This window comes from Pseudorasbora parva, chromosome 14 (assembly GCF_024679245.1).
Source record: "Pseudorasbora parva isolate DD20220531a chromosome 14, ASM2467924v1, whole genome shotgun sequence".
Classification (NCBI taxonomy): Eukaryota; Metazoa; Chordata; class Actinopteri; order Cypriniformes; family Gobionidae; genus Pseudorasbora; species Pseudorasbora parva.
In genome coordinates, this window is record NC_090185.1 from 30,023,221 (window position 1) to 30,050,728 (window position 27,508).

Genomic DNA, 27,508 nt, shown 5'->3' on the forward strand with positions numbered 1-27,508 from the left:
GGCTTCAACAGAAACTGGGGGAGGTTGCTGCTTGGTGTATGTATATGCTTGTGTTTCACTTGTGTTTTGAGTCCAGAGAGGACATCCGTCCCCATCCAGGTTCCAATCCAGAGAGGACCCTGTCTCCCAATCCACACAAGATCAGGGGAAAACAAGACGGGAATGATGACAGCACTCTTGATCCCAACTTCAATTTTGTTGGGCCTGCTTAGTAGACAAACTCTGAAGTTTCATTTGGTGCATATAATTTTGTCAAAACAACAGTTAAAAAAAAATAATTAAAAAAATAGACAAGCTACTTGAGCATTTATTTGCATTACAGGCAGCATGCAGTTACACAACTTAAGATTTAATAGTTTCGCATGACAAATGTTTGAATAAGTTAAATAAACGACATACATTAAATAAAATAAATTATTATAATAAATTATAGTACAATAATAAATAAGAATACAATATTTTAAATAAACTAGCTAAATAAAAATAGATAAATAAACTAAAGTAGTCTAACAGAATTGGTGAAACAATCTGTAAATAATTTAGTAAACAACTCTCAACTATATTGCACAACACAAGCACTGCATCCCAAAGCTACAAGATTACTGAAAAACACAAGTGATCGAACTCATCAGGCCAGACAAAAAATGTTTTATCTATGTGAATGGACAGGAGGCTTAGTCAACTGTAAATGTTACGGAAAGCTGCATTTTCAATGCTTTGCTTTTTCAGATGTCTAATCTACAGTGCCGCCCAGCCATCTGCCCCGTGTAAAACAAGTCAGAAGTGTTTTTTTGTCTCAATGTTTATCAAAATGACATCTTGTGAACTAAGGTACATAAAATGTCATTTTGTGGTTCCTAGTCTGTTTCAGTGAGCAGGTAGGATCACCGTAGCTCAGCTCTTAAAGCACACACTGCTAAAATACCTACAATTACCACTCACACAACCAGAGCAGAAAAGTACCAGCGAAGAAAGGAATCAACAGAGAGACGATCCGCTCTGCTTTGGATTCAATGCCACGGTTTGAGCCTGGCTTCTCTTGGATTCCCACTGGTTTCTCTAAAACACAAACATAATGAAAGATGACTGAAAAAAAGGTAAGCATTTAGGCTAGTACAGATCATTAGGAAAACTCCAGAGGGGAAGTGTGTCATTTCTGTGCCACAAGCAATACAAGCAAAAGTGGAAGAATAAGCATCGTTTCCAAACAGGTTTTTCAAAACAGTGTCTGAAGGTACACACAGACCACTTTATTTACCAGACTGGTTAGTTATAGAATTGATTTTGTCAGACTGATTTTGTTTGAATTTTTATTCATACAATTGATTTTGTCAGACTGTTTTTTTTATTTTTAGTCAAATTTATTTTATGTTATCATTTGTTATTTTGTTTTTTATAATCTTTTTTTTTTTTTTTTAAAGAATTTGTCACTGATTATTGTTAATTTTTATTTACAGAATTTATTTTGTCAGACTGATTATTGTGTTTGAATTTTTATTTAAAGAATTTATTTTGTCAGTCATATTTATTTTATGATTTGTTATTTGGTTTTATAATCAGTTTTTTTTGTCTGACTGTTTTTTTAAGATTTTGTCAGACTGATTATTGTTAATTTTTATTTATAATTTATATTGTCAGACTGATTTAGTTTGAATTTTTATTCATAGAATTTATTTTGTAAGACTGATTATTTTGTTATTTTTATTTGTAAATTTTATTGTCAGACTGATTATTTTGTTAATTTTTATTTATAAAATTTATTTTGTCAGACTGATTATTTTGTTAATTTTATTTGTAAATTTTATTGTCAGACCGATTATTTTGTTATTTTTATTTGTACATTTTATTGTCAGACTGAATATTTTGTTAATTTTTATTTACAGAATTTATTTTGTCAGTCTGAATATTTTGTTAATTTTTATTTATAGAATTTATTTTGTCAGACTGATTATTTTGTTATTTTTATTTTGTAAATTTTATTGTCAGACTGATTATTTTGTTATTTTTTATTTATAGAATTTATTTTGTCAGTATGAATATTTTGTTTGAATTTTTATTTATAGAATGTATTTTGTAAGACTGATTATTTTGTTAATTTTTATTTATAGAATTTATTTTGTCAGTCTGAATATTTTGTTTGAATTTTTATTTATAGAATGTATTTTATCAGACTGAATATTTTGTTAAAATTTTTATTTATAGAATGTATTTTGTAAGACTGATTATTTTGTTAATTTTTATTTATAGAATTTATTTTGTCAGACTGATTATTTTGTTAATTTTATTTGTAAATTTTATTGTCAGACCGATTATTTTGTTATTTTTATTTGTACATTTTATTGTCAGACTGAATATTTTGTTAATTTTTATTTACAGAATTTATTTTGTCAGTCTGAATATTTTGTTAATTTTTATTTATAGAATTTATTTTGTCAGACTGATTATTTTGTTATTTTTATTTTGTAAATTTTATTGTCAGACTGATTATTTTGTTATTTTTTATTTATAGAATTTATTTTGTCAGTCTGAATATTTTGTTTGAATTTTTATTTATAGAATGTATTTTGTAAGACTGATTATTTTGTTAATTTTTATTTATAGAATTTATTTTGTCAGTCTGAATATTTTGTTTGAATTTTTATTTATAGAATGTATTTTATCAGACTGAATATTTTGTTAAAATTTTTATTTATAGAATGTATTTTGTAAGACTGATTATTTTGTTAATTTTTATTTATAGAATTTATTTTGTCAGACTGATTATATTGTTTGAATTTCTATTTGAAGAACTTATTTTGTCAGACTGATTATTTTGTTTTTAATTTTTAGTCAAATTTATTTTATTTTATCATTTGTTATTTGTTTTTATAATCATTTTTTTTTGTCTGACCGTTTTTTATTAAAATTTTATCAGACTGATTTTTTTTGTAATTTTTTATTTACAGCATTTATTTTATCAGACTGATTGTTTTGTTAATTTTTATTTATAGAATTTATTTTGTCAGTCTGAATATTTTGTTAATTTTTATTTATAGAATTTATTTTGTCAGTCTGAATATTTTGTTAATTTTTATTTATAGAATTTATTTTGTCAGACTGATTATTTTGTTATTTTTATTTTGTAAATTTTATTGTCAGAATGATTATTTTGTTATTTTTATTTGTACATTTTATTGTCAGACTGATTATTTTGTTAATTTTTATTTATAGAATTTATTTTGTCAGTCTGAATATTTTGTTTGAATTTTTATTTATAGAATGTATTTTATCAGACTGAATATTTTGTTAAAATTTTTATTTATAGAATGTATTTTGTAAGACTGATTATTTTGTTAAAATTTTTATTTATAGAATGTATTTTGTAAGACTGATTATATTGTTTGAATTTCTATTTGAAGAACTTATTTTGTCAGACTGATTATTTTGTTTTTAATTTTTAGTCAAATTTATTTTATTTTATTTTATCATTTGTTATTTGGTTTTATAATCATTTTTTTTTGTCTGACCGTTTTTTATTTAAATTTTATCAGACTGATTTTTTTTTGTAATTTTTATTTACAGCATTTATTTTATCAGACTGATTGTTTTGTTAATTTTTATTTGTAGAATTTATTGTCAGTCTGAATATTTTGTTAATTTTTATTCATAGAATTTATTTTGTAAGACTGATTATTTTGTTATTTTTATTTTGTAAATTTTATTGTCAGGCTGATTATTTTGTTATTTTTATTTGTAAATTGTATTGTCAGACTGATTATTTTGTTAATTTTTATTTATAGAATTTATTTTGTCAGACTGATTATATTGTTTGAATTTCTATTTAAAGAACTTATTTTGTCAGACTGATTATTTTGTTTTTAATTTTTAGTCAAATTTATTTTATTTTATCATTTGTTATTTGGTTTTATAATCATTTTTTTTGTCTGACCGTTTTTTATTTAAATTTTATCAGACTGATTTTTTTTTGTAATTTTTTATTTACAGCATTTATTTTATCAGACTGATTGTTTTGTTAATTTTTATTTGTAGAATTTATTTTATCAGACTGATTATTTTGTTAATTTTTATTTATAAAATGTATTTTATCAGACTGATTATTTTGTTAATTTTTATTTATAAAATGTATTTTGTAAGACTGATTATTTTGTTTTAAATTTTTAGTCCAATTTATTTTATTGTATCATTTGTTATTTGGTTTTATAATCAGTTTTTTTGTCTGACTGTTTTTATTTTTATTTGTAGAATTTATTTTTATTTAAAGAATTTATTTTGTCAGACTGAATATTTTGTTAATTTGTATTTATAAAATATATTTTGTAGGACTGATTATTTTGTTATTTTTATTTGTAGAATTTATTTGGTCAAACTGATCATTTTGTTTTTAATTTTTAGTCCAATTTATTTTATTGTATCATTTGTTATTTGGTTTTATAATCAGTTTTTTTGTCTGACTGTTTTTATTTAAATTTTATCAGACAGATTTTTTTGTAAATTTTTATTTGTAGAATTTATTTTATCAGACTGATTATTTTGTCAATTTTTATTTGTTGAATTTATTTTGTCAGACTGATTATTTTGTTTACATTTTTTTGTCAATTTTGTTTTAGAATTTGCTATTAGGCTTTATAATGTTGTTTTTTTTTGTCTGACTGGTTATTTTTAGAATTTATTTTGTCAGTCTAATTATTTTTGTTTACATTTTTTTGTCAAATTTGTCAACCTAAGAGCAGCTTATTGCAGTTAATTAAACTGGGATAAAACATGGGAACATGGGAAAAAATACACACTTCACCTCACTTCACCACTCTTAAATTCCAATTACTGATGTATAACAGCAAGATTTTTTGGAGCTAATAATGGCAATCATCACACCTTTTACTTGAAGCACTGTGCATATCTGTACATCAAATTCAGTGATGAAGCAGCAGTACGACCCTGCATCACTTTTCTGAAGTTTCCGAAGTCTGAGGGAGTAGTTTCCTTTTGAATATTCTGCTGGAAAAGTTTCAGTTCTGCTTTTGTACACTGGGTCCTGCTCATTAGGCGACCCTTTGCCATCTTCTATGTCATAAACATTCTTGCTGTCCTCATATCTCCAGTGTGCAGTAAAGATTTTAGGTTGCTTGGTAGAACGACACGGCAAAACTACAGAATCGCCGATAAAACCTTGAACGGTTTCCTGCCCAGATGCTGAAACAAAAGACAAACCAGGAACATGTGAAAGACTCAATGCTGACTTTCAAGATGATTCAAATACATATGCAATATTATGTGCTTACCTTCATTCAAAACCAGTATAAAGAAACAGACAAGCAACACACTGCAAAAACAAGCACAATAACAGTCATTCAGAAACAAACTGTGGTAAACTACTATTCCCAATATTAAAGATATGTCTCAGGACACTAGTTAGAAATATCTCTTCCTCAGGGGACTGAGACTTCAACAACAGGTACTGCAGCGACACAGAGGTCAACAAAACGTCATTTATGATGACAAAAGTGGGTGATGAAACCTGTAGTAGTGCAGATTATATTGAAAAGCGGTCTTGTAGAAGTGTGAAGATACAGAAGTTGTTTTGTGAAGAAATTCTTGGTTGCTTTAATTTATACACCAATGTTAAAGGACAGTGGTGTATTTGGATAATTTAAAGTCTCTTAAGCTAGATTCTTATTTTATGTAGTATGATTTTATATGACGTTATATAATTAGATGAAATGATTAAATTATAGCTGCAACAGACCTGTGCAGCTTGACGTCAGATATAATAACACTAACACACAAACTACATAAGTACGCCATACAATATCTAATATAGATAGACAGACATATATTCAAGATCATTTGATTTACTTCAATTTCGTTTTTATGAATTCGAGTTTATATTTAAGTAACGTTAGCCAGACAAGCTACGTTATTAGAAAAGCTAAACATATCTACGCAAACAGACGGACAATTTTTGAACGTGTTAAGTTAACATTAAATGGAAACTGCATTTCTCTGTTGCTGGAAATATCTCGGACACGTTATCAGCGTAAATGTAAGAATATTTACATATATACACTGACTGCAGCTTATAGCTAGCAAAGCCTCTAGCTAATAACACTGCGTCCCTTTGTTGTGAAGGCCAGATAAAGATGTTTACGTACTGCTATACGACGACAACTTCAGCACAACGTACCTTTTCATGGTGCAAAAAAATATAATAATGCGAGCGGATAGTTATTGGAGGAATTAAGCTGAACTTTCAGCTGAAATTTAATAGTAATGCGTCTTCATAATTTACTTATGACTGAGCATGCGCAGTTCCACTCACGCTGTTGTTTTCATCTCTTTAAATTTTTATATATTAATGCATGTATCTATTGTCGTGTAAACTAAACAGTAACAAGTAAAAACATATAAATAATACTGTATGAGTTTTGTCATACAGAATTTTGACATTAGTGTACACGTGTTTGTTTTAGGCCTATGAATTGTGTTTCATTTCGAATACATCTTTGTCTGCTATAATATAAGCTGTTTACCTTCATATTAAAAAACAACAACAACAGCAACAACAGATGAGCCACACACTGCAAAATCGAAAACATAACTGAACCATATAATAAAACCAACACAGCTTTTTCACTAAGATGCTTCAATGATGGCTATTTAATTTTGTTTTATAATATTATTAATTATATGGGCATGTATGACTGAAACATACCAGCCAATGCTGCTTTTTGTAAGGAATGTTATTTTAATATCGTCAAGATGAGGGTTTATTAATATTTTTTAACAGAACGCGTGAATTGCTCAGCTAACACTAGATGGCGCTGTCACTACTCATTTACCCGCCACAGCCGCTAACTGCAGAAGAAGAAGAAGAATCGGGAAGAACGTCGGACATAAACAGAAAGAGGGATGCTTACTTCTTAGTGCACTTATTGATATTCTGCTGACCAGAATGATTTATCAGTGCCTTTTCCCGTTTATATCCCATGCCTGATATTTATAGTCCGAGTCTCAGACAGGTGTGTGTTGTAAGTATGGCATTTATGAAGCTTATAAGACCAATATCAGCTCAGATGTGTAATACTAATGGCCCTGGAGTGCAACAGCAATGCTAAAAGCTGTTTGATATTAAATTACCTTCATGATTATAATACGTATTTCTATTATATACGATTATAGCTCGTGCACGGTGTTTTATACGGTCAACTGTCTGCTTGATTAGTGATCAGTGAGACTGTAGCAGTTTGGCAGGTGGGAATTTAAACCATAACCCCTCATATCAATGAGGTATTTGAGGACTTTTAAGGTTAATAGATTAATATGATATATTTTACAGCTTTCGTCACTGCTGTTAACACGAAGATGTACACTAGTCTAATTTCTAAATTGAAATATGCGTTAATAATAATTGTGAAAGACAGAAAGATCAAACTGAGATTACCAACCTGAGCTACTTGGAAAGGTTTCAATTTTGCAAATAAAAATAAATGATGAGTTTAAAATATTCAGGCTACCATTATCACAAGAAATCTTCTTCTTCTTCTTCTTCTTCTTCTTCTTCTTCTTCTTCTTCTTCTTCTTCTTCTTCTTCTTCTTCTTCTTCTTCTTCTTCTTCTTATTATTATTATTATTAGAACACTCAGTACCTTCAAACTAAAGATCAAACTGCAGTGCAAAGTATGTGTAAATTGTACCAGAAAGAATATTTGATTTTGTGTATTTATATTTATATAAGAAAACCTTATTTAATTTTGGAAAGTGATTCATTGTAATACCTGGCTTACTGAAATAGTATTAATCACAGTGTTAAACAATAAAAAAAATAAGAGAAACACGTTTATGGTTTAGTTTTAAAAATAAGTTTTCGGAAACACTCTTTTTGGAAATAGTTTTATCAAGGTCTTAAAGTCTTAATTTGCACAAATCAAGGTCTTAAATTCAAGCAGAACATCTTAAATCCATAAAGTCATGGAATTAAATGTTGCCTGCATTGCTAAAAAATAAAATAAACTATATATATATATATATATATATATATATATATATATATATATATATATATATATATATATATATATATATATATATATATAATAGGCTTATTTTCCAATACAAATATCTAAACATCCTTAAATCCTGATACATTTATTGAGATGCAAAATGAAGATACAAAGTCTTGTGTTTTCAAAATGGAGTGAGTTTATGCTTAAAACATGAACAAATATCTGTCAGTGGGGTATGGAAACTTTAGTTTGGCAGACACGTGTTCTTGTTTTAATCATGAACTCACTCAATTTTGATAAATTATTTACTTTTTTAAGTAAATGTGTCTTGATTTAGGAATCTTTAGACATTTGCACTGGAAATGAAGACACAAACACTGAGGAAGAAAAGCATTTGTTTTTGCAAACACAGTAAAAGTTATGGTTATTTCCATATTTTAGTGGAATATTCTATTCTAAAATGAATTGAAAAGTTATAGCGATTCGTTGGAAGTTGTATTTTTCTCTTGTGTGCTTCCTAGAGATTTACATTTTGAGAATTGTGGTCAGTTTTTCTTAAAATTCTTCAATTTATTCCTTAAATGTTCTTTAATTGGTTTAAAAAAGGTCTTGCATGTTAACCTCCAGAAACCCTGTTTATACGATCTGTATGTGTTATGTAAACTGAATTAATTATTGCGTAAATGTAAACTGAGTAACAAATATATTATGACTTGAATATCCTAACAATTACTGTATTTGTTGTAGATGGCAGTCCCGTTCCGAATCCCCAAAAAGAAGCAGCCGTCAGATTCATGCAGTCTTGGCATGCAGTCTCCGCTGTCTCGACTGCAGGACAGCAACTCTCACAAGGTAATGATACCATCTTGCACACTAATAGACAAATATATATATACAATCAGCCAATGAAAATGTGTTCTCCATTTACAGTCTCATCTGAGAGAATAGATAAGCTCTGATAAATTAAGCCAACTACTGTAGTTTCATGTAAATCCACTCCTTTTGTTTAAACATTTTAGATGCAATGGGGTTCAGCCAATCTTAATGGAAGAATGCCTCATAAAACCAGTTCTAATGGAAATGTGCTGTCGAAAGACGGTCAGAGGAGTGAATCTGTGAGGTAAGACTTCAAATAATATTCTTTGAAACCAGCAGATGGAGCTGTTTATTTACTTTGAAACTGGTGTTTGCTGAGAACAGCTTTACTGTTACACTACAGGTTGAAATATTTGAAACGATCCCTAACCCTAAGTATAAAACAAAAGTGTGCAACTTTTGTGTAGTCAGACTTTCAGTACACCGATCAGGCATAACATTATGACCACTGACAGGTGAGATGAATAACACTGATTATCTCTTCATCACGGCACCTGTTAGTGGGTGGGATATATTAGGCAGCAAGTGAACATTTTGTCCTCAAAGTTGATGTTAGAAGCAGGACAAATGGGCAAGCGTAAGAATTTGAGTGAGTTTGACAAGGGCCAAATTGTGATGGCTAGACGACTGGGTCAGAGCATCTCCAAAACTGCAGCTCTTGTGGGGTGTTCCCAGTCTGCAGTGGTCAGTATCTATCAAAAGTGCTCCAAGGAAGGAACAGTGGTGAACCTGCGATAGGGTCATGGGCGGCCAAGACTCATTGATGCACGTGGGGAGTGAAGGCTGGTCCGTGTGGTCTGATCAAACAAGACGAGTTACTGTACCTCCAATTGCTCAAGAAGTTAATGCTGGTTCTGATAGAAAGGTGTCAGAATACACAGTGCATCGCAGTTTGTTGTGTATGGGGCTGCATAGCCGCAGACCAGTCAGAGTGCACATGCTGACCCCTGTCCACCGCCGAAAGTACCAACAGTGGGCACGTGATCATCAGAACTGGACCATGGAGCAATGGAAGAAGGTGTCCTGGTCTAATGAATCATGTTTTCTTTTACATCACGTGGATGGCCTGGTGCATGTGCGTCGCTTACCTGGGGAACACATGGCACCAGAATGCACTATGGGAAGGCGGTGGAGGCAGTGTGATGCTTTGGGTGATGACTTGGCCTTCAAATTCCCCAGATCTCAATCCAATCGAGCATCTGTGGGATGTGCTGAACAATCAGGTCCGATCCATGGAGGCCCCACATCGCAACTTACAAGACTTAGAGGATCTGCTGCTAACATCTTAGTGTCAGATACCACAGCACACCTTTAGGGGTCTAGTGGAGTGCATTCTACAACGGGTCAGAGCTGTTTTGGCAGCCAACACAGTATTACGAAGGTGCTTATAATGTTATGCCTGATTGGTGTACGGAGATCTGAGCCACATTTATATAACAAAATATCATTATCAATGGAATAACGGCACATTTTATTTGTATTTGTGTCCATTTTTCTGTTTTAGACCCATCAGGCCATCCCTCAGCAGTGAGAGACCGGATCTTTCACCTAACGTGCGTACGCCAGGCCGCGTCACGCACACCTGCTCGGATAACATTCCCAAAGGAGCCACACGTGGAATGATCAGTTTTAGAATGAACAAACAGCCAATAAAAATCAGCCCCGTTCGGGTGAACGGGACGCCTAATAAGGTGTCCGAGACGCCTGGTTTCAGACCCCAATGTCAAACTCCCACCGCAGGGAGAGACTTCACAGGAAACAGCAGGTGAGAATCTGAACCATGGTATGGCGGTTAAGAGTGTGTCCAGAGCTGGAGACTTTGGTATGATCTAGTGGGATTTATAACATGTATGTGTTTCAGATGGAGACCCAAAAGAGCGTCGGATACCCTTCTCTGCCATGATGAGAACCACACGGTGACGTCTGAAAGCTTGTTCAAGATTCGTAAAGGTAAGTCCCTGTGTTATTTTAGTATCATTAATATAGTTTTGTAGTATTTCATTGTTTTTTATTTTATTTGTTTTAATTCAAATTTTTAGTGTTTCTTTTTTGTCTATTAGGTTATCCCCCCCATTTTAGTTTTAGTACTAAACTAAATATGCATATACATGTATAAATATATGTGTGTGTATACACACACCATCAATTATATGAATTGTTCATATTGAGTTATATGAACTGTTCCTAAATATATAACATGTTAGAAACATAATAATCACTGCAATAATGATCCAGTCATTAAGCTGGGCAGCACACACACACACACACACACACACACACACACACACACACACACACGAATATATTAGTAAACAAAATATTTTAGGTCCATAATCCTATTATAATCGCATTATGAGCGAGCATGTAAACATCGCCACTGAGTGGCAGATTTGCTGAAAATTATAGTCGTTTGGCAAATAAATAAATGACAGAGTTACACACGTATTACTAACATTTTATCATGTAAGCTTTATGGTACTCCTCAAACGAGGGAATTTATAGTAATTGAATTAATCAGCGAATACATGAAAGGCTTATATGGGCCGCACGCCCCTGATACATAGTTTAATTGTTATACTTTCCGATTAAAATGCTCAATTATATGTATTTATATAGGAAAATGGGTATTGTGTATATAATTTATTATACATTTTATTACTTACTCATTTTTATGACTTGGCAACCACTTTAGAACTGAGGCACAAAGTTTTGCACATGCACACACCATACTCTTCAAAAAGTGTACACATATATATCATAAAAGAACCATAAATGAACACTAAAATATTGACCTTTTATATTGATTCTTGCCAAAAACACAAACACGATATAGCGACTGTTCCTGCGTAATTCAGAAAGAGACTTTGGTTTCTCCCTAATGAGTTGGATCATTAGACTAAATAAGCAGTTAAAGTAAACTGTAAACTTTGGCTGCGATATCTGATGTAGATTTTCAAGAAGCTAATGAGGAAAAAATGCCCCGTTCTTGGGCTTTACTAAGTCTCTGCATCTCTAAGTACCTTAATGATCAGCTTTGTCTCTCTCTTCTTTCCCTCCGTTGTGCTTCAGGCAGTAGGTTTAACATCTCGCAGCTGTCTCCTTTCCTTTGACCCTCCTTCACTCCCTGCTCTACATAACATTGGACGGCATCAGAGTTTTCCTGGCTTCGGATCGCTGATAAATAAACAAATGCTTAACTTTATGGATCTGTTAAAATGGTCCTGCTGCTCTCTTTCTTGCTGGCCATCTAGCTTATATTATGTCTAGTTCCACGTCTCTGGAGATTTTGACGATTTAGCCCCGTTTCATGGCTGATGTGACCTCCACCAAGGTGGAGGGATGATATTTGGTCAATAAGGCTGTTTTATATGTTCTGGGGAGTGCATAAAGAGAAAAAACAGTCGTTAGGAGAAGGTTATGTGCTGCTTGTAAAGTCCCAGAATATTCTTCTTCTTTTTTATTTTTTATTTAACCAATTTCTCTGTCCTTCCATCTTGTTAGGCCTGGATCCAGGGCAACTGGAGGCATGTGGGCTTTTCCACGAGGAAGAAGATTCGGAAAGGGCACAGGGCAGCTCTCCGCGGTCATCTACTCCAGATGACCTGAATCACACCTCGCAGACTGACAGCAAATTAAAGTCCACCGATTCTGTTCGTGACATCTCTGAGGTGAAATGTTGTTCTCGTCATTCAGTGAAAGCCAGTCCAGTCAACCTAATATCTTTCTATTGCGAAGTCTTAGCTATTGAATATTAATTTGACGCTGCTGTTGCTTCCTGGAGTATCCGGTCATGAGGCCACATCAGTTTGATTTCATTTATATTTGTGAGCCAGTAGTACAGTTTGCAGAAAAGTCTTAGCACATGAATATTAATTAAGGCTTTCTGATTGTCTTACCTACTTTTACATAAATGTTGTTAAAAATACAGACCGCGATATCAAATCGGTACTGAAATTAAAAAAATGTGACACTATGAACGCTGTTGAGCGGAATTGTAAACACCTCTGACTGGCCATTTTGCTTACGCGCTCTTCAAATATGTCTGTGATTGGCTACGACGATCAGCGCTTCACAAACATGTTGTAAATGTACATCAATGATGCTTTTCTCCGAGCGCTTGTACAGATACACACAGAGCTTTTGAATGTAAGCTTCAATGCTTTCAAACGTTCCCACTTTCAAACACTTCCGTGTGCTTTCAAACGCTGCTGTGCGTTGATCATTGTAGCCAATCACAGACACATCCGATGAGTGTGTGAGCACAGTGGCCTGTCAGAGGTGTTTACAATTACAGCTCAACAGCGCTCAAAGCGTCACATTTTTTTATTTTCAGTACCGATTTGGTAATGAAACACTTCTTGTACAATGTCATCATTTTAAATGATGTCACACTTACTTTGAATAACCACCTTTCTGGACCACCCTATCATGTTAATACTCATGAACCAGACCTTTAACATGAATAAGACTTGTATATATTAGTTGGTTCAAAGGGATGTTGCTACATGAAATACAGTGGGGCAAAAATATTTAGTCAGCCACCAATTGTGCAAGTTCTCCCACTTAAAAAAGATGAGAGGGGCCTGTAATTTGTATCATAGGTACACTTCAACTACGAGAGACAGAATAAGAAAAAAATCCAGAAAATCACTGTCTGATTTTTAAAGATTTTATTTGCAAATTATGGTGGAAAATAAGTATTTGTTCACCTACAAAATAGCAAGATTTCTGTCTCTCACAGAACTAACTTCTTCTTTAAGAGGCTCCTCTGTCCTCTACTCGTTACCTGTATTAATGGTACCTGTTTGAACTCATCAGTATAAAAGACACCTGTCCACAACCTTAAATAGTCAGGGTTGCATCTCAATCAGCTCCCAATTTTATTGTCAGGGCACTTATCAGGGAGGCAGCCTATTGACTTAAGTCCTGATCAGTGCCCTGACTAGTGAACTAGGGAGCTGATTGAGACGCAGGGTCAGACTCCAAACTCCGCTATGACCAAGACCAAAGAGCTGTCAAAGGACACCAGAAACAAAATTGTAGACCTGCATCAGGCTGGGAAGAAATCAACTGTGGGAGCAATTATTAGAAAATGGAAGACATATAAGACCACTGATAATCTCCCTCGATCTAAGGCTCCATGCAAGATCTCACCCCGTGGGGTTAAAATGATCACAAGAACGGTGAGCAAAAATCCCACTCAGGGGGACCTAGTGAATGACCTGCAGAGAGCTGAGATCAAAGTAACAAAGGCTACCATCAGTAACACACTACACCACCAGGGACTCAAATCCTGCAGTTCCAGAATTTTCCCCTGCTTAAGCCACTACATGTCCAGGCCCGTCTGAAGTTTGCTAGAGAGCATTTGGATGATTCAGAAGAGGATTGGGAGAATGTGATATGGTCAGATGAAACCAAAATATAATGTTTTGTTAAAAACTTTTGGAGGAGAGTTACACCATACCTACTGTAAAGCATGGGGGTGGAAACATCATGCTTTGGGCTGTTTTTCTGCAAAGGGACCAGGACGACTGGTCCGTGTAAAGGAAAGAATGAATGGGGCCATGTATCGTGAGATTTTGAGCAAGGGCATTGAAGATGAAACGTGCCTGGGTCTTTCAGCATGACCATTGATCCCAAACACACCGCCTGGGCAACGAAGGAGTGGCTTCGTAAAAAGCATTTCAAGGTCCCGGAGTGGCCTAGCCAGTCTCTAGATCTCAACCACACAGAAAATCTTTGAAAATCTGTGTTGCCCAGCAACAGCCCCTAAACATCACTTCTCTAGAGGAGATCTGCATGGAGGAATGGGCTGAACTACCAGCAACAGTCTGTAAAAACCTTGTGGCGACTTAAAGAAAACATTTGACCTCTTTCATTGCCTACAAATTGTATATAACAAAGTATTGAGATGTTATTGACCAAATACTTATTTTCCACCATAATTGTAATAATTCCCCCATAAATCTTTAAAAATCAGACAATGTGATTTTCTGGATTTTTTCCCCTCATTCTGTCAAGTGTACCTATGATGATAAATTACTTTTTTGCCCTACTGTATGTACTATACCAAAGTCTTGGCTCATAAATATAAATTAGGTTATCCTGAGGTTGCCTTGTAAATCTCTAGAATATATAATATTCATGATCTGATCCTTTACCATAGTAGGGCTCATAAATATTCCTTAGATCGTAAGGTCCATGTATGGTACACTTGTGGTGAATTTACTAATCCTACAATGGCAATAATGGTTAATGCATATTAATTAGATCTGACTTTGCTTTTACAATTATTCTAGTTTCCAGAATAATGTATTGGCATAAAAATATAACTGAGGTCACACTGACTATCTAGTCATGTTACCTAATTAATATTACTGAAGCATACCACCATCATAGAAGAACTTGGAAGGACTTCGGAATGTGATGTGATGTTGCCTCAAAACCCTTTAGTCACGTTACTAAATATCTATGATCTGAGCTTTACTATAGTAGGGCTCATTAATATATGAATTAACTCATAATTGGAACACTGATGGCAGTATTACAAATCTTACTATGGAATAGTCTTGGGTCATAAATATTATGGAAATTGCTGTTAATTTACTCAACCTCAGGCCATCCAAGATGTATAAATGTTAATTACATTATGCTAAAGTTGCTTTGTAGTCTTTCTGAAGCGTTCGTTGATGTTACCTAATTTAGATTAAAATATTAGATATTACAAAAAGAGCCTTTATGCCATTGGTAACCACTTTATTCTTTGTTGTGGTCCCTTGTATTCTGACTCCAGAATGCAGCAAGCAAAAACAAGAATGGAACTGTGTCGAATGAAGAATCTGTTTCCAAACCGTCCAATCATGAATCCAACCTCCATTCAGGCCACCACGTTCAGGAAGCTAGGCATCTCAGGTCCTCTGAAGAAAGAGCTGCCACCTCTGTGCCTGTTAGAAAAGACCCGCTGGTTCCCCCAACAGAGGCCAAGAGCAAAGACCCATTTGGGTCTGTTTACAGCAACAGATTGAGGAGGAAGCCCAACTTCTGCAAGACCTATAAGAGAACCAAGCCCAGCTCCACAGAGCCAAGTACGTTTTTTTATTTTGTATTTATTTTTTTCCACCACTTCTCAAACATTGAGGGCAAACTTGCCTTATTTAAACGTTCTTACCCTCCTGGGTAGTTCGTTTAACAGCTTTTGCATGCCGTGTATGCCAACTTACCCCATAAACACTTGAAAAAAGGGAACGTGCTGCCTTTAACTTTAATGGAAGACGGATTTCTTAAACACACTGATTGGCTGAGGCACCAGACCTTGTTCTTAGAAATGGTCAGGAGGTCAATATAACTCCAAACAACTATATATGTACATTCTACATCTAAAAAATTGTGAATGTTGCTTGCCTGTGCAAAACTCATAACCACAGGGCTTCCAGAGCTTTGCTGTGAAGTTATGATGATCTGTGTGGTTGTTAGGTTGCTATATGTGAATTTTAGTCATCCCAACCTTATCATTTACATTATAAAAATGGATATTCATCTTTAGATTTGTTAAAGATTACATTTAACAATGTTATTAAAGTTTCTAAAGATTAACTTTAAGCTTTACATGATAGCAAAGGTAATTTAAATGTGAAAACTTTGACCATGCACAATTATATATCCGATTTTGATAGATTCCATAGTTGAGCTTCCATAGAAATGAACTGAAAACACACAAGTGGACATGCACCGTGAATGACAGTGCAGCCATAAATGTGTGTGAGGCCGTATTTTTCTTTCGGTTTAGAATTAACGCATATTCGCGGAATGGTCTTTTCATTCGCCTATTATTCTTAATAAAAACAACAACAACAACAAAACAGTACAATGACAAACTCAATTAAATAGGTGCTTTTACGTTTTGCTTTGAAACCAAATCTTCCGATCATCTTGTCGATCAGCTTCTCGCTCTTGTGATATATGTGAAATCTGACTCCTGCTGCGTTTGTGCTGCGACTCTCATTCGGCTCACGCTGTATTAAGCAGACACTTTCAGTTTTTAATTGTAGTGTATGTTATCTAACTTAACTAAATAATTATATATATATATATATATATATATATATATATATATATATATATATATATATATATATATTAGGGCTGGGCAAGTTAACGCGTTATCGCGACAATTATTTTATTGTGCATTAAAACAGTTATTTATTATTATATTGAAAGCCCGTTGCTCACTGCCTCTGAATACACATACAGACAAACCATTGGTCACAGGAGAATACAGTGCTGTCTGTTGCCTAAGCCAAGGGCTTGACATTCTTTGTCTGGGACAAATAAAATATAAAAATAACCAGAAACATGAGTGATCCAGATTTTTTGGTTGTTTTTATTATATTCAATGTAAACAGCGATTGATGTTATGTGATATCGGCAACACTGACTATCGCAGCAAGCCTAAAAGGAAGCCTATTTCTGATAACTGATATTGTACAGATATATATTGTATCCCTATATACATTTGTAAACTTTCACCAATCGACGAAGTAGAATTTGAATTGAGCTATTCTAATTGGGTGTGAGCATAAAAAGAAAGTGAAACTGAATTAACCTGACAGGTAAAAAAAAAAGATGCCTTTTCTGATAGCTGAGATTATACAGATATATAGTGCATGCCTAAATAAATTAGTAAACTTTCACAAATAGACGAAGTAGAATTTGAATTGAAAAATTCTAATTGAGTGTGAGGCTAAAAAAAAGTAAAACTGAATTAATCTGAAGTAAAAGTAAAAAGAAGCCCTTTCTGATAATAAATATATGGAACCAATATATTGTGCATCCCAAAATAAAAGGGTAAACTTCTACCATTGCACAAAGGGCAATCAGAATTTAGAAATGCAGATTAAGTGTGAACGTAAAAAAGAGAGCGAAACTTATTTAAACTGACACGGTAAGTCCCATTGTTCTTGGAGGCGCTGTCTGTTCTGAGCTGTCACTGGATGAAGGATGACCTTATAAAGATTATTTGTATTTAACTCTGTGGTGTGCAGAATAGCAGCATTCACTCTCACAATCTAGATTACTACAATCCTGACCTCAAGGTCTGAGTAAAGCCCATTACACCTCTGTCTACTAGAGAGGAACGCAGATGTACCATCCTCCTCATGATCAGCTATGACTTGTTCGTCCTAAACACTTTATCCCCTATTATGGTTGCCGTTAAAGGAAAATTTCATCCAAAAACGGAATTTCTGTCATTAATTATGCACCTGCACGAGTTTCCATGTCTGCTAAAGTCATACGATAGCTGTGTTTGAGAAACAGCTTCACTCTTCACTGATAATCTTCTGTTCCAACCTGGATCATTAAGTCAGTGAGTTCATTCAGATTAGTATTGTAAACCAGATCAACTGATTCATTGAAAATATCTGGCTCAAACTAATTTTGAGTCGTTTTCCTCACATAAAGCTATCGTATGGTTTCATAAGACAAGTTTCATGGTGTTTTTCCATCCTTAAAAGCTTCAGTTCGCATTATTTTTTTCCTCTAGTGATGATCTGACAAAGAGGATTCGAATGGATTGATTCGAATGGCTAACAAATGTCCGCTTAGTTTGCAAATCAGATGGGCAGCGTTGAATTTGTTATTGTTTTCTGATGAATTGGTAGACAGGAAATGGAAGGGAAGGAGGTGAAGGGTGAAATTAAAGAGAGAGGATTACCCATGTCCCCGTTTCTCTCCCAAAGCCCATTATGGGACCCAACCAAAGGGAAGCTTCTGCTACAGAGAAGGAGAGAAAAGGATAAATACATGGTCCAAAGTTAACACCCATCAAGTGCCAAATGCAAGTTAAAAATTGGCCTGTAACTTTATTAGAAACATAATATTGAATTGTAAGAACACCGTGTAGAAACAATCCTTTGACCCTCGGTGATGTTAATCATGTGAACTTTTCAAATACACATACAAACTGTTTACTGAAGGAAACATCTGTAAAGACTCACATTTACCTCATTGGAAAATATAGCATCAGAAGTTTATCTAGCAGGCCTGAAGTTTGTTTTTTTTTGTCCTCCAGAACGTTTAGACATGTGCGGTGTGGTCCAGAAGCCTGAGACCACCACTTCTATTCTTCATTCGTTCCTAATTTAATATACAAGTTTTCATCGCAAATTATATTGTCTGCATATACTGTGCAAAACCTTATGATCCACGTGTGCTTCAATGGAAGCGAGAACATATGACCTCTTGTACAAAGGCATTTTAACGCCTTGATTCTGATCAGTCAATCTCTTTCCCCTTCAGTCGTGCTGTCCAGCGATGATGAAGGAGCCGATGAAATGAAAGACGTCTCTGGAAGTTTGCAAGAGCAGCGGATCTCTGAGGGGATCAGGGACGCTCAGGTAACGGATAAAGCTTAGATTTCAGATGTCCCTACTAAAGTTAAGGACTTTGTGTGATAAACATTGCATTTATTCATTTTGCACACGTTTTTAGCCAAAGCTCATTTAAAAAGAGCTTTTTTGTTACAAATAATTTACTTCAAAAAAAAAAAAAAAAAAAAAAAGTAATCTATGGGGATATTTATTATTGAAGAGCTACAATTAAAGATGCCATATGATGACCTTTTTCAAAGTGTTGATTTGGTTTTTGGGCTCTAGAATAGGTTTTCATGCCTGCATGTTCAAAAAACGCATTATTTTTCACACATTTGATGTTGTTGCATCACCTCTTTTCCCAGTTTATCATATATTAAAAGCTTAGAATGTCTACTTTCTGGAGATATGTATCACTTTGGCATTTGTTTTACATAAAGTGACTTATTTACACTAAATTACTCTTGGTAATGAACTTCCAGTACCCACATACAGTTGAGCTGTAATAATAAAAAATAATAATAATAATACTGAAATAAGAATTTTTAACACTGGGATATTGCATTTATACCACTGTATATGGGGAGACTTGTTTATTGGAGAGATTTGGGTAGGCAGAAATTACATAAAAAGGTATTATTCCTCCTTATATGCATACATATAGGTAATATTCCTTCAATATGCATACATATAGGTAATATTCCTCCAATATGCATACATGATACAGACCAAAATAATTTTTTCCCACTATTTTCTGGAATCTAGTGGAAACAGCTAAAACTGCAACCATATGCAGGGTGCTAAAGCATACAGGGCCTTAGTTTAACACTTTCAAATTCAAATATGGATTTATAACTAAAAAAAAATAAAAACATGACAACATATACTTAAGTTTATCACTTTAAGCAGTGTTTTAAGTAACTTCAAAGGGTTTCCTGTAAAATTACACCAAAATGTTGTATTTGGACCAACATTTGTTGTATTTGGATTTTGGATGTGGGTATGGGAAGCTTTTAAATTTGGGAAGGCCAAATCCAGGCGGAAATCCTCAAAAATGGTCCCGGAGATAAGGAGGTTAAAAGGATAGTTCATCCAAAAATGAAAATGATCCTTCAAGCCATCCTAGGTGAATTACTTTTTTTCCAGACAAACACAATTGGAGTAGTATTAATAAAACACCATGAGTTTTTCAAGCTTTATAATAGTAGTGAATGGTAAATGAGATTTTAAAGCTCAAAAAAGCACTTTGAAAAGTATGCCACGCTGCTATAAGGGGCTAATAAAGGCCTTCTGAAGCGAAGCGATGTGTTTTTGTGAGAAAAATATAATTTTTAAAATCTTTATAGCCTAATTAGTTTCCGGCAGGCGACCATACACAAGTCCACTTGAAAAGAATAACTCGTAACACGATATAAAGCCTAAACAGATTTCAATTTGAAGTATTTTTTACACTGTATAAAAGGTGTGTACACATTTCTAACAAAAATTAATAAAATCCTCACTTCAGTGTGTCTTTTATACTGTTTTTATAAAGTATAAAGTGTCCCAAAGCTGGACAAATGCTTGCATACACCTCCATTCAAAGGTTTGAGGTTGGTAGAATAAAATATACCGGTGCATCGGCATAAAAATGAATGCATCGATTTTAAAAAAGTGTGCATCAGTTAGAAGTTGGCATTTAAATCGCGATGCATCATTTCTAACATATTTGCATCAGTAAAAAACGATGTGTAATTAAAAGTAGATGCACTATACTTTTATTATTTAGAAAGTAACCAATCATTTGTGACCAATATTTTATATGTAGATAGATTTCTCCTCTCTTAATAGTGTTATTTTTTTTTTTTTTGAGCAATGTAATGCATCCTTGCGGAATAAAAGTATTACTTTCTTTCATTAATAATAAATAAAAAACAATCTGTCTGACTCCAAACGTTTGAACAGTAGTGAATAAATACTTTTATGAGTCAGAACGGCTAATAAATGTGGAATTGTAAACATTGTGATCTTCAAATGTCCCTATGAGTGTTAACCTAGCATCCTCCCTTAAAGCATTTTTGTGTAACTCTTTGTTTAAAGAAGCTTTCAAACGGTGCTGAAGAACCAGACTTATCTTCATGTACATCTGTCTTTTGAAGTCTAGATCTGTTCAGTATGGTTGTGGAGTTTCGAATTTGCGTTCGTTTATAGCAATTCACCATACTCTTTCAACAAATTTCCATTGTCAGAAAGATTTGCATTGTTCGTCCAAGCTGGACACATCTTCAGTTAGCATTGTTTTTCGGGACATGATGAACAAATCCATTGTGGCACCCTGGAATGAAAGGCTTCTAAATTTGGAGTGCAGCATTTTGTATTTGTGCTCAATTCTGAACTCGAAACGTCTTTTGAGAGAAGCTTTCGGCTCTTGATCACAGGGTCGGAAAGTTTGAGGTTGATTAGATATCAATATCAGTTGGTGTGTTCACCTTCAGTTTGACATGCAAAATGCAACAAAATGAGAAACATGTTTCTTAAAAAAAAAAAAAAAAAAAAAAAGGAAAGGTCTGCTGTGTTTTTATCTTTTGTAATTTCAAGAAAAGCTGATTTTGCTTAGTTTTGTTATATCCAAGGAAAATGAGAAAAACAAGTCTTATCTACTAAGGAACTCAAAGTGGGCTGGTGATATTCTGCATAATATTGGTACCATATCAATCCAATATACACTATATTGCTAAAAGTATTGGGACACCCCTCCAATTAATTGAATTCAGGTCTTCCAATCACTTCCATGGTCAGAGGTGTATAAAATCAAGCACAAAGGCACGCAGACAGTTCTACAAACATTTGTGAAAGAATGGGTCGCTCTCAGGAGCTCAGTGAATTCAAGTGTGGTACCGTGATAGGTTGCCACATGTGCAATAAGTCCATTCGTGAAATTTCCTCACTACTAAATATTCCACGGTCAACTGTTAGTGGGGAATAACAACAACTCACAAAGCCACAAAGTGGTAGGCCACGTAAAATCACAGAACGGGGTCAGCACATGCCAAGGTGCGCAGTGCGCAAGAGTCGCCAACTTTCTTTAGTCAGTAGCTATGTCTCATTTCGCATTTGGGGTCGCATTTGAAGGCTGCATACGTCATAAGGCCGTCTCATTTCAAAATAGTAAGAAGGACTCTCCAAATGCGACCTTCGACTACGTCCTTTCACAGGAATTCGGAGTGTGCATCAGGTGTATCCTTCATGGCTGGAGATAACCCACAATTCTTTGCGTCGCCGTTAACAACCGTCATGTTATTTTTATATTATATGAAAAGACGACACCACCGCCAGATATACATGCGAGCGTAGGTGTGGTGTTTACATGTAAGTAGTTTAAGCTTGTTTTTAAGCTCTATTACCTCAAACAGATAGTTGCGGTAAACAGGATTACAACTTTTTAAAGCTTTTTTAAACGTTTAGAACAGTACATTGCTGTCAAGACAAGAAACATTTCATAGTAATTTTCATTCATATAACTGTCGTGAGAGCGCAACGAGGCTGAACGTGTTGGCATAGCAACGTGATACTTCCTGCCTGTGTGTCCTACGAAGGACGTCTCCTTTAATTCTGATTGAGGACACTCCGTATACTGCATCCTACACAGGATGTGTCCTCCGGAGGATGCAGCCTTCGAAATTTAACGAAATGAGAGTCAGCTCACAGCTGCAGATCTCCAAACTTTGTGTTGCCTTCAGATTAGCTCAAGAACAGTGCATAGAGAACTTCATGGAATGGGTTTCCGTGGCCGAGCAGCTGCATCCAAGCCTTACATCAACAAGTGCAATGCAAAGCGTCGGATGCAGTGGTGTAAAGCACACCGCTACTGGACTCTAGAGCAATGAAGACGTGTTCTCTGGAGTGACCAATCACGCTTCTCTGTATGGCAATCCGATGGACGTCAGGGTTTTCTGGTTGCCAGGAGAAACGTACTTGCCTGCCTGCATTGTGAAGTGTAAAGTTTGGTGAAGGGGGGTTATGGTGTGGGCTTGTTTTTCAGGGGTTGGTCTTGGCCCCTTAGTTCCAGTGAAAGGAACTCTTAATGCTGCAGCATACAAAGACATTTTGGACAATTTCATGCTCCCAACTTTGTGGGAACAGTTTGGGGATGGCCCCTTCCTGTTCAAATAGGACTGTGCACCAGTGCACAAAGCAAGGTCCGTAAAGACATGGATGAGCGAGTTTGGTGTGGAGGATCTTGACTGGCCTGCACAGAGTCCTGACCTCAGCACAACAGATCACCTTTGGGATGAATTAGAGCGGAGACTGCGAGCCAGGCCTTCTCATCCAACATCAGTGCCTGACCTCACAAATACACTTCTAGAAGAATGGCAAACATTTCCGTAAACACTCCTTCTGTAAACACTCCTCGACAAACATGTTTGTCGATTTACACAAACAATGTTGTAGCTAACAAATAAAGGTCTTTATTGTATTTATTATATTTTTTCACTGATTATTTTCTGTTTCTTCATACTTCAGTCAGGGAACCAAAAGAGCCCAAAGACAAATGCAGGAGCTGAAAGATCAACGACCAAAGTAGAAGTGCCTTCCATCATGGAACTGGACTTCAGCAGACTTCATTACGACACAGTCAAGGCTCAGGCTAACGGGACCATTGTGGTGAGAACATCTTGTGCTGATAATTTCATTTATAATTGTATTAAATTTGAAAAGTGGTTCACCAGACCATTTTACATCATCCAGAATATCTTAAAGGGATCATGACATGATCTTTGACATTTAAGAGGTCTTTGTACCGGGAAAACATGCAAGTTTCATAGCTTAAAACATCCTCCTCATTATAAACAACACATTTATTTAATCAAGCTCCAAAAACAGCTTTTTTGGTGTTGCGGGATCTGTAATGGAAATATATTTGCATATGACTGCCTCCAGAGCCAGACATTGACAAAAAGTTATAAATCATCACACCCTAGGCCCTACCCACTGGCACTCAGTCGTTTAACTGGATGTAAGCGTTGTGTTTATAAGCAAATATAACCCATTCAAATCACAGATTTTGCATTCATCTTTCAAAAAAGCTCCGAACAAACATATAACTCTCCCACGCGATCCGGGATGCCATTAAAATAAACTGAATACAGTATACAGATGCATGTTCAGTTTCAGACATACTTCACGTACTTGAGTCAATAATAAGACAAATGGAAGAGTGAAAAAACATTCACCTTGATGCCAGTTTAACCCTAAAAAGGGCATGACCATAAAGAGACATCAGAAAATTAATTTATTGCTATTTTACATCTTATTAGGACACACATAATACAAATTTCATGTTTATTTTTGTACACACTGCCCTGGTGTGTATAAATTCATTAAAAAAAGAATGCTTGTTTGGCAATGTGTGTTACAACAATTTGGCCACATTTTTAAAACCTTTATTCTCTCATAACTTAAAGTTAACATTCTTTGTAAAATGATGTTACCCCAAGTATAATGCCTATTTATGAATATACTTAGCCTACACTATATTGCCTGTAAATTATCAACACGAGCAAAAGCGATCAAAAATTGCTGAAAAACCTTAATCTACTTCAGGCCTCTGATTTATACATCATGCTTTTTTTATCAAATAAATTATTTTTTGCAGTGAAACCTTAAAGGGGGGGTGAAATGCTGTTTCATGCATACTGAGCTTTTTACACTGTTAAAGACTTGGAATCCCATCCTAAACATAGACAAAGTTTCAAAAACTAATGTTGGACGTTTGATGGAGTATTTCTGTGTCAAAAATACTCCTTCCGGTTTCTCACAAGTTTCGGAGAGTTTTTTTCGAGTATGGGTCGGCTTGACGTCGATAGAGCGGAAGGGCCTTGTATGGGCCGTACGGGCTCTTCTCCCGGTAGGGTGCACGCGCGCGTCACTAGAGCGAGAGAGGAAATGCACGCCTATAAACACTCGATCAGGTGCAGATCCAGTCGTCCGTGAACACTTATGTCGTTACAGTCCGCGCCGTGCTCCACTTTATTCCTATGGGTGACATCAAGCGACTTCAACGCTTCAGCACAGCATTCTGGGAAGCGCTGCCTTTGAACCGATTTGAACGCAGAAATGACGGGAAGGGAAAGGTTCGGTCCTGCTTTGGAAGCAGCCGGTGAGTAAAACTGCTTCAAATGTCTCTGCTGTTGGCTATCGTCGCATGAGTAAACATCAGTAAACGACACGATCGCGTGCTTCGTCATTCAAATGCGCTAAAGGTTAACGTTACTCGATTGCTGTTCTCTGTATAACGTTACACTAGTCTGACGTGCAAAACCGTTTGCTTGCTACTGCTAAGGTTTAGTCGCATACAATAGTCCATAAACCGAATCATGTCCTCATAAACTCACACAAATGTTGACAGGCCACTAAATTCAGTACATACCACAGAGACGGACGTCCTGCTGTTGCTGTTTCTCCTGTTCAATTTATTTCTGCCTCCGAATGATTCTGGATCATATATCTATTAGCTGAGATCGATAGCCATGGGTTTCTCCACGCTTGAGGACGTCACCGTTTTGTGCGCATTTGTCATTCTTTAGCTCCGCCCACACGATACTCCTCCAGGCGCTCGTTTTTTTCCGGAAAGACTCGGTACAGCTCATATTTCTTTTATAAATATAATAAAACTAAAGACTTTTCGTCAAACTTGTTTGCGTCTCTGTACAGACTTCAGAAGGATCTCAGGGTCCGAAACAAGTGTATGGTTTATTTTTCAATGGCGTCCCGGATCGCGTCGGAGCGTTATATGTTTGTTCGGAGCATTTGTTTTTTTAGTAAACAAGGCCCGGTGTAATAGGGAGTCCGCAAAGAAGCTTTTTTGACAAATGAAGCACCCAACTGTGTTGCATATCAAACCATAAGTAAATGATTTTATAATGCTTTATCTGTAAGTGTTTTTTTATGGATAACGTTTTTAAAACACTTACTCATGCAGTAAATGTTGATGTTGTTTCTTGTGCCATGATGTTAGCTAATCATAACGTGGCTGTCTACTGATAAGCCTTAAAGGAGCCGTCCCTTAATTTTATCATTTCAGACAGAGGGTCTGAAAATAATCATTTCTCTGCATATTTATTTATATTGCCAACATTATAATTTAACCTCAAGGAACATTTAAAATAAAAAAATGCGTATCATGACCCTTACATTTGTATCAGTCCTCTCAGTCTCAGTTCGATCTTCCAGATCTGTGATTAAATTTCCAACACATGATGCTTCCAGCACGTTCGTTCAGCACATTGGCCAATCACGCAGTTTGATTTTTGTTGTTGTTTGTTTAATGAAGGACATCTGTTATTCCAGTATTTTAATTGGCCGTTCCTGCTACAAACCACAAAGCAACAGCTAGCCGAAGTCGGGCTGCAGATGTGATTAAGAGACCAATGATGCGTTTGTTTGCCAGAAAATTCCAACCGTTAAGCCCATAACACTGCAGAGCGGCAGAGAGCCGTTTTTACTAGAACAACAACGATGGCTGTAACCTAAACTGGCCCTGACAGTGCAGTACAGCACTGCTTATCACTGTTTGTCCAGTAATGCTTCAAAAGCACAACAGTGTTATTTTCAGAGTTTTTCTTTTTCTCTTTAAAAGCCATTAAGCGCTCGTTTTGGTCTCATGAAGGGGGCCGTTTGTTTAGGATGTGTTTAACAAGCGTGGGCTGTCTGTAGCCCAGAGGGGCACGTGCGTAACGTGTAGATGTGTTTTTCAGGTCAGTATCTCTGGTCCAAATCCTAGTGAGCTGCCTCTTTTTACCATGTGAGGCCTGAAAAAAATTAGACTAAGAATTAAAAATCGAGATATTAAACGTTTCAACTAGATAAAAAAAAAAAGGCAACACATTTCTGAATGTTTTACCACCCAAAACAGAGTGAAAAAAGGTTGTAAATAAACAAGATAAATGCTAATAATATAATTGCATACATGTATGTTAAATCTGTATAATAAATACATTATTATATCAAAATAAAAAATGTAATTTGCATTATTGTAACTAATAGTTATATAGATGTATTAAAAAATGTAATCTCAGTAAAAAAACTAAAACAATAAACATCCAAGAAGGGTGGATAATAATAATAATAATAATAATAATAATAATAATAATAATAATAATAATAATAATAATAATAATAATCATAATAATAATCATAACGAACAACAACAACAATAATAATAAGAAATCTAACGATTTCAAGAGGGGCTCCGCACCTTCGGTGCTTGGCCCCTAATAATAATTA

At 34.9% G+C, this 27,508-nt stretch overlaps 2 protein-coding genes across 3 annotated transcripts in view; one reads left to right on the forward strand and one right to left on the reverse strand.

The window, feature by feature from the left end:
* Positions 1–289: 289 nt before the first annotated feature.
* Positions 290–6,316, reverse strand: si:dkey-222p3.1 (uncharacterized protein LOC100007529 homolog). Its single transcript, XM_067414889.1, has 4 exons — positions 6,182–6,316; positions 5,280–5,320; positions 4,873–5,190; positions 290–1,059 (listed from the first exon to the last, which is right to left on the reverse strand). The coding sequence occupies exons 1-4, from the start codon at positions 6,187–6,189 to the stop codon at positions 932–934; spliced, it is 495 nt and encodes a 164-aa protein (XP_067270990.1). The 5' UTR covers positions 6,190–6,316; the 3' UTR covers positions 290–931.
* Positions 6,317–6,853: 537 nt separating this feature from the next.
* Positions 6,854–27,508, forward strand: part of senp7b (SUMO specific peptidase 7b) — a 41,901-nt gene continuing 21,246 nt past the window's right edge. Inside the window, exons 1-9 of one of the 2 annotated variants that reach the window (XM_067416185.1) lie at positions 6,854–7,025; positions 8,748–8,852; positions 9,020–9,120; positions 10,381–10,641; positions 10,738–10,826; positions 12,378–12,544; positions 15,670–15,961; positions 19,173–19,270; positions 23,747–23,887. In XM_067416185.1, coding sequence (XP_067272286.1) covers positions 6,984–7,025; positions 8,748–8,852; positions 9,020–9,120; positions 10,381–10,641; positions 10,738–10,826; positions 12,378–12,544; positions 15,670–15,961; positions 19,173–19,270; positions 23,747–23,887 — 1,296 coding nt within the window. In that variant the 5' untranslated portion in view covers positions 6,854–6,983. The remainder of the gene's footprint in view (positions 7,026–8,747; positions 8,853–9,019; positions 9,121–10,380; positions 10,642–10,737; positions 10,827–12,377; positions 12,545–15,669; positions 15,962–19,172; positions 19,271–23,746; positions 23,888–27,508) is intronic. The other variant, XM_067416186.1, reaches the window with a different exon arrangement.

What these genes read in the sequence shown, in the direction of transcription:
- si:dkey-222p3.1 (XM_067414889.1), bottom strand. An exon ending in TATACTGGTTTTGAATGAAG is followed by an intron (nt 5,191 to 5,279) that starts GTAAGCACATAA and finishes CTTTTGTTTCAG; the next exon opens with CATCTGGGCAGGAAACCGTT. An exon ending in CACAGTGCTTCAAGTAAAAG is followed by an intron (nt 1,060 to 4,872) that starts GTGTGATGATTG and finishes TTTGTGTTTTAG; the next exon opens with AGAAACCAGTGGGAATCCAA.